The sequence below is a fragment of the Carlito syrichta genome, unplaced genomic scaffold, assembly GCF_000164805.1.
Source record: "Carlito syrichta isolate Samal-C Ts95f unplaced genomic scaffold, Tarsius_syrichta-2.0.1 Scaffold305170, whole genome shotgun sequence".
Taxonomy (NCBI): domain Eukaryota; kingdom Metazoa; phylum Chordata; class Mammalia; order Primates; family Tarsiidae; genus Carlito; species Carlito syrichta.
The window spans coordinates 221,729-229,784 of NW_007249266.1; the positions used below are offsets into that span (position 1 = coordinate 221,729).

Below are 8,056 nucleotides of genomic sequence, written 5' to 3' on the forward strand. Positions count from 1 at the left end.
GGGGCTATTAAACAAAAAACGCAAATTAGAATGACAGGGCCTAGGAGTGGGGCCAGCCAGATGACAAGAGGGTGTTGTAACCAGGTGATGTGATGTAATTTCTTCAGAGCTGATAATGGGCACAGTTCTGCCTAACCAGAGATCAAAAATCTCTCCCTGTCTGACTTGAGGCATTCAGATTTGTTTCAGCAGTGGCCTTATTTGTAGGCACTGGCTGGAATTTTTGTATGACCATTATGTGGGCATGAAATTACTGGATTGTAGCTCAATAAAAGGAATAAAGTCAGGCCTATATTTTGACAATTGTGGGCACTGGCTGATTACCTTTTTATACAAAAGCTATAAGGCCTGAAGTTATTAGCATAACTTAAATGATAAACTTTAATTTTTGGAACTTTATTACAAGTACCAGCTTTTGTATTTGTGGACTATAATGGTATTCTGACAGATTGTTTTAGACTATAATTTGAACTAGGCACTTAAGTGAATTCTATATAAAATTTTTTTTTTTTTTTTTTTGAGTTGGAGTCTCACTCTGTCGCCCAGACTGGAGTGCAGTGGCCGCTCCCGGCCACCGCAGCCTCGACCTGCTGGGCTCTGGTGATCCTTCCGCCTCAGCCTTCCGAGTAGCCGGAATCACAGGCATGTGCTACCATGCTCTGCTGATTTTTTGATTTATTGTAGAGATGAGGTCTCGCTGCCCAGGCGGGTCTCGAACCCGTGGGCTCAGGCAATTCACTCACCTCAGCCTCCCAAAGGCGCGGGATTACAGGCTGAGCCACCGAGCCCGGCTTCTATATAAAATTTGAAGAGAAATCTGAAAATGTTTGGAGACTTGTATTCAGAAAAGACATTATTATGCCTAGATTGTTTATAGAATTTTTTTTGTATGTGTTTTTTAAAAAACTTTCCTTATACCATTTTTGGCGTGCTCATACCATTTTATTTTTGTTTTCTATCCTCTTTTAAAAAATTTTTATAACTATCTACTTTATTATAGGACAGAAATGTACCATATAAGATTCTCCCTTAGATAAATATATATTTTTATATTCCTTTTCTTTTTTTTTTCTGCTAAATCCTTATTTGTATATCTACAATCTTTTTACATTTTTTCTTTGCTTTTTGCTTTTCTTTTTATTTATTTATAGATAACCTTTTATAGTCATAACTTGAATTTACCTTTTAGTAACTGTTAGGTGAAACATTTAGTTTTACATTTTTTCTTTGCTTTTTGTTTTTCTTTTTATTTATTTATAGATAACCTTTTATAGTCATAACTTGAATTTACCTTTTAAAAACTGTTAGGTGAAACATTTAGTTTTTGGAACACCTTTAATTTTACTTGGAGAGCGGGTTTACTTGGAGGAAGAGGTTCGGTATGAGCACAAGGGCTAAAAACTTAGCCTCAGTATTAATTAAGAAATTGATTTGGACCCCAGCCACATTTATATAGACCCAAGGATTTTCTGGGTGGATGGCATACAGAGTGCTGCGCTGGGTCATGCCCTCCCCCTTCAGTCAACAGCCACTATCACTGAGCTAGGTGTTTCCCCCCCACTTCGGGAGAGGTCGCACCATCTCTTTCAGTGGCTTTTTAGTCCAGATATTGGACAAAGTTCTGGAGGCTTAGGCTATTAAGAACAATTGTGCTTTAGGTGCCCAGATTGACCACATTCATAGCAGCTGATACCACCCCTTAGCTGGTTTATCCTTATCAGGCCTCTTTTGGGTGGCTGGAGCTTTTGCCTTTAGTGGCAACTGCCAATTTATTTACCTTTCCTCTGGCTGGTGCTCATTTTGGAGTTCTTCTCTCTTTTTTTTTTTTCTTTTTTAATGTTTCAGTTTTTAAGAACTTTAGAGGCTTTTTATAATTGGGAGTTTGGTATTCCTAGTCCTGAGTTAAGCCTCTGAAGCTCTGAAGATGTGAAATGATCTGTTCCTACATGTTCTTAATTATGAACAGGCAAAATGGTCAAAAATCCTCATGAATTACTAAACAGCAGCCTTAGTTGTAAGACGTGGACAATTAAATGAGCATAGCCCGAAAATGCAAGCATTAGTGTTACTTAGCATTATAATATAAAGTAGGGACTCAGCATACATTATAAGACTCTAAGAGACTTTCCAACAGTTTTACAGGGACAAGCAGTTGATTACAATCTTAGGCAAGGCCTAAACCTTTAGAAACGGACTTACTTTTAACTAACCTGTCCTTTAGCATTTGAAAACAAGAACAGCCTATTCATTTCCTTAGTTGCCAGAGAAAGATTATAAAATTATTTTTCTCTAAGGCTAGCATTAACTTACACTGAGTTAGCAAAAGGCTAAGTAGCATATAAGAGACATTTTTCCGTTTCTTTACAGGTGGATTAGAATGAGCCCCTTTAGAATTTATGAAGGAGAACACAGGCTAAGGAAGGGAGGGGACATGGTCCCCGGAAAGAATTTAAGATAATTGGTAACACTTCTTATATGCAACAGGCAATTTTTTTTACAACCTTAACAACATAAGGCAGAAATTTTAACAGCGCCAATGGGTTGGGAGAAAACACCACACAAATAAAAGGAGACATAAAATGACATCAAGAAATATGCGCCAGTCAAGTTTTTAAAAGACTACATGTCCCATCAAACAAAGCATAATAACTCAAACAGCTTTTTAGCAGATTTAAAGTGACAGACACACACAAATAAGAGAATGAGGGGTATGGGAAACATCTGCTTTGTCCCCCTCCAGTCATATTCCTCACAAAGATATGTCAGACGCCTCTTAGCAATTGGTGGGTTGGTACACCCCCAACGCAGAATAACCACGTGGAGCCCTCCCGCTGTCCATCTCATTCACACACAGGCACACAGCACGTTTGTCAACTCTCCGTCCTAATCCTAGGAGTCTACAAGTTTATCTTCAGACAGTGTTTTTTCCCACTTTCAGCCCTTTCCTTCAGGCTGGAAGATTACTAGTGGGCTCCGGGAGGTGAATTTTGTCTGCGTATGTCCTAGCCTGTTCTCAGATTCTACGTTCCTCTGGAAGCAGGGTGTTGGAAAGGATTAGGTATATATCATGGAAAGTAAGGCAGTAGGACTGGATGAGGTATTGAAACTCCTTAATGTAGGTAGCAGGGTTAATTGTGTATGATTCAAGACATTTTTTTATTTGTGAGAAGTCTGAGATAGAGAAGGGGATGTGCACCTGAACAATACACTCTGTGCCTGCTATTTTGCGGAGGAAAGCGAGGACAACCGGTACAGCCTTGGATTGGGTTACTGGCGGGCTACACTGGGGAGCGATTGGAAGGGGAGGGTATAGAGGTTGAACTGCTGGAGCAGAAGTGGGTGGAGCTAAAGAGGAAGGTGGGGGCAGGGGAGCCTTGGGCTGTCTGTAAGGGGGGACTCGTCTGCAGGGTAGAAATCTGAGATGGGGGAGGAGGGAGCAGGAATGGTACTTGCAATGTCTGCAGTAGGGGGAGGGGAGTTTAGAGGAGGAAGCATCGACGCATGTGGAACAGTGGGAGGGAGAGAAGCTGTAGAGGGGGTATTTATGAAGGAGAGAAAAGGACTGAATGTAGGGAATCTCTACCCACCGTTTTGAACGCTTACAGAAATTATATAGGCCACTGATTTCGGTTGTCTAAGGGATATGTTGACCTGTCCTGTGTGTAGAGGCGAATTAGGCGTTCGGGTTTGATATCGAGAGAGAGAGAGAGAGAGAGAGAGAGAGAGAGAGAGAGAGAGAAGTGAGGTTGTTTAAGAGGCATTTAAGGGGGGAATCGGCTGGCAGGGATGACGAGCCGCCCATGGTGGGACAGGTGGACTAAATGGGGTGTTCCCTGAAGAGTCGGCTGTCCGAGAAGTGTGGCTTTGGCAAAGTCTGTCGTCACAGAGGTTTGGCACAACCAGGGTTCTCCTGGAGAACCGAGGGGTCAAGGCACCTAGCGCTAGGAATTTTCAAAACAGACAGAGAGCACTTGACTGAGCAGCAGGTGGGGAGTATATTCACAATTCCTGCCGGTTGAACAGAAACGGGAGTCCCACAGGGTCTACTCTGGGTCAACAGATGTGGGCGCCTTTACGGTCTGCTGTTGCCAGACAGATGTGGGAGCCCTGGGGAGTGGGAACCCTACAGAGTCCGCTGTAGGCTAGCAAATGTGGGAGCCTCTGAGGTCTGCTGCTGCCTGACAGATGTGGGAGCCCTGGGGTCCGTGAGAGATGGAACAGAAGAGGGAGCCTTCAGGGTCTGCTGTGGCCGTGAAGACCAAGGCGGGGTGTGTTTCCCCTCGCCGAGGGGCTGGAGGGGCTGGATCCTGAGGTCTGTTCCCTCCGGTGATCCCTGGCAAGTTTTAGGCTTCCTTGTTTGGGGGAGGGAGACTTACCTATCCAACGATTGCTGGTGGATGTGGCTCGGGCGTTCAAGAGGGTGGGGAAGGTCTGGGAGGGCTGGAGTGGCCACCGGCGCCGAATCAGGGTCCCGCCCAAGGACGAGAGAGACCTGCACAAGGGCGAAAGAGACCCGATTCGAGTCATGGCACCAATGAAAGAACTAAGGCGCCAGTAACAACTCCACACCCTTTAAGGACCAAGAGATTTACTAAAGTGGTGGCTACAGGGAAAAAAGGAAAAGGGTAGCAGGGAGAGGGCTGTATTTATGGGCTTGGCAGGGGCTGGCCAGTGCCGTGCTTGGGCCTGGCAGGGACTGGCCAGTGCCATGTCTGGGTTTTATTGGAGGAGACTATGAGGTAGTATTCCTATAGGGAGAAATTATTCGCGCACAGGTTTAAACTTTGCGCACGTGGGAAACTGTATGGGGAGAAGCTGGAGCTTAGGACCTTTGTTGTCTTGGGTAGCAGCGCCATCTTGGGAACGCCCTTCTGACTGTTCTCTGTGCCCTTCACAGGTGATCCTTCTGCCTCAGCCTTCCAGGGAGTTGAAACCATAGGTCTATGCCACCATACCCAGCTCATTTTTTTGATTTATTGTAGAGATGAGGTCTCACCAGGTTGCCTAGGCTGGTCTCAAACCCCTGGGCTCAGGCAGTCCTCTTGCCTTAGCATCCCATAGTGCTGGGATTATGGATGTGAGCCCCTATGCCTGGCCTTTTTTTTTTTTTTTTTTAAGCAAGTCATCAGAGTGATTGAGCAAAGTGCCTATTGTTACCATATGTTAATACAAAATAGAAGAGGCAATTTGGGTAACCTTTCCTCTGATAAGGCGACAGTGGGTCACGCAGAAATGAGTTTTTCTTTCAGTTCATTTCCTTTTCTCCCTTAGGCTTTGGCCAGCATAAGCCATGTGGCTCATGTTACTATTACAACCAAGACAGCTGATGGAAAGTGCGCATACAGGTATAGTGTTGACTTCTTTTACTCCGATGTGTTCATCCTGAAATGTGTTTTTTGCCTGGATCTCAAAGTAATCCTATCTAAACACTAGTGTTGTTGTTGTTGTTGTTGTCCTATCTAAACACTAGTGTTGTTGTTGTTGTTGTTATTATTATTATTGGCTGAGATCTTGGTTAAGTTTTCTTTCCTCTCTATGGATAAATTGATGATCCACAAGAATGATCATTCCTTCACAAGAATGATACACTTCATGAATTCTTAAAAGATAAGGTGTCACATTACAAGTGACTAGTAAGGTGTCTGTTATATGTAAGTATTCTAAGTAAATGATCCTAAATAACTGATGGTAATTCCTGCTCTTTTGTCATTCAGTAGGGTATTGCTCTGGGCTGATAACAGGACTGTGGTTGAGATACCAAAGGCTTACATTTCTTTAGCTGACTCCTGAACCAACAGCTCCCTGCACCTGTGCATACCTGTGCTGGCTTGCCTTCTTATAAGTGGTTGCTGGCTGTCTATTGTGCTGATACAGTTTTCAGAGGCTGATGAATAGCCTTGGAACAAACAAAAACGGGACTCAAGGAATTAAAATCACACCTTGTTTTTATAAGCACTGGCTGTACCTAGCTTACAAATTATTTCTGGTCAAGGTTTAGTCACCAGTTCTAGTCTTTCTCTCATCTCCCCAGGAAAGAGCAATTGGTCTTTATATCTATGAGGGTCTTTGGTGGCAAGCAAAACAAACTGACCCCAGCTAACCTGAGCTGAAGATAAATTTCTTGGAAGGCTAGGTGTTACTTGCCAAATGGAAAGAAGTGTGAGCAACTGCTTTTTGGAGAGGACAAACCAGGATAGCTTCTGAACTCAACATCATTTCTCTGTTCCGGTTGTTTTCAGTGTTTTCCTGACTGTTCTAGGGTCCACTTCCTGGGAGAATACACCTGATTGTCATAGCTTGGGTCACATGATCATATCTCCACATCTATAAGAGAAAGTTTTTTGATTGGCAATCTTATAAGGCCACAGCAGGTAGAATGAAATAGAGGTAGTTTCTCAAAGGAAAATTAGAGAATTTTTAAAAATTATGCAGAATATAAACTAAAAGGGGAAATAGCTTCAACAAAGGGCAGTTCTCTTTGTCAGTTTTCTTCAGCAGATAAATGTGTGAAGTAATGGACAGTGGAGATGTCCGAATATGCAGCACTGATGCTAGGGGAGTTTGACTTTGACTTGTAATTGCCTCAGTCTTCTAGGTGGGCTTATGTGATTAGAAGCCCCTCTCAATAAACGGGGATACTAGTGAGTTAGTGTCTTCCTAGATAGCCGGGTTGTGTTGCACCCCTGCCTGGTACCTCTGGTGACTCTTCTTCCATGGCAGGATGAAACCCAGAGTGATCATCTTGGCAACCAGTACCTTCAGTGTGCTCTCAGTTTACCTTTCCAGCCTTTTCTTTCCACACATTCCCAGCTGCCATTTATTCTAAAGCCTCTCTTCTTTTGTTTGTTTTTGCCTTCCTGAATGGTCTTTCTTGCTGTCTCCACCTGAAACTATTTCTCACTAAAGGCCAGATGAATTGTCATCTCTTCTTGGATGCCTTCACCCTAGGCTGGATGAACCCTTCTTTAGATCACTTAGCGCATTGTTCTGCACTTAGGTAAAAGTCTAGCCCATCACTAGATCAAGAGCTTTCCAAGACCTGTCTTTATTACCAGACTTCCACAGGCCTGACCTTTGGTAGCTCTGCAATAAATGATTGTAAAATTACTGAAAAAAACCTTCTATTATCTTAGGCAATGGCAAAACTATTGTGTGGTAGCTCAGAACTCAACAACTAAAAAGCAACTTTTGCTAGTACAGATTTAAAAATCCAGTTAGAATGATTATGTAAGTATTGTAAAAATAAACAGGAAAATGATAAATAATTAAGAAAATCTATAACATGGCTGTTTTTTTTTGTTTTTTTTTTGAGTTGAAGTCTCACTCTGTCACCCAGACTGGAGTGCAGTGGCTGCCCCCCGCCACTGCAGCCTCGACCTGCTGGGCTCTGACGATCCTTCCGCCTCAGCCTTCCAAGTAGCTGGAACTACATGCGTGTGCTACCACACCTGCCTAATTTTTCTAATTTATTGTAGAGACGAGGTCTCGCCAAGTTGCCCAGGCAGGTCTCGAACCTGCTGGCTCAGGCAATCCACTCACCTTGGCCTCCCAAAGTGCTAGGATTACAGGCTGAGCCACCGAGCCCAGCCAACATGACTGTATTTTAATCTATTGTTGGTATGATTTTTTTCCCCTTTGGATAGGTATCTATTTCTGTTTCTGTTGGATATTGATTTCTTATGTTTTCTCATTAGGGCAAGTTATTCAGATGGAAAACTGAAAGCTCCTCCTAAACCATGTGCAGGCAATCAGGGGACCCAGATCACGGTAAGAATGGGAGAGTAAATGGTTGAAAGGGAGGTTTATATAGATATAGAGATAAAAAGTAAAATTATCTCTGAGTTTTCAGAGTAATAATAAAATGAATTTTTACTCATTAATAGAGGCTCCAAGATACTACCCTCTAAGCAAGAGAAATGATTATTGGCTTTTGTAGCATGACAGTCTGCCTGTCTCCTTGTCTTTTTTTTAAGGGACTAGGAGATTCTTTTTTTTTTTTTTTTTTTGAGTTGGAGTCTCACTCTGTCGCCCAGACTGGAGTGCAGTGGCCGCTCCC

General features: G+C 43.1%; 1 protein-coding gene across 7 annotated transcripts in view; it reads left to right on the plus strand.

The window, feature by feature from the left end:
* Window positions 1–8,056, plus strand: part of MLH1 (mutL homolog 1) — a 75,780-nt gene that overhangs the window by 10,632 nt on the left and 57,092 nt on the right. For all 7 annotated transcript variants that reach the window (XM_021714049.1, XM_008061263.2, XM_021714045.1 and 4 more), the window contains 2 exons: window positions 5,272–5,345; window positions 7,695–7,767. Coding sequence is in view for 3 of the 7 variants with exons in the window: in XM_008061263.2 (XP_008059454.1) it covers window positions 5,272–5,345; window positions 7,695–7,767 (147 nt within the window). In the remaining 4 variants the exon portion in view is untranslated. The remainder of the gene's footprint in view (window positions 1–5,271; window positions 5,346–7,694; window positions 7,768–8,056) is intronic.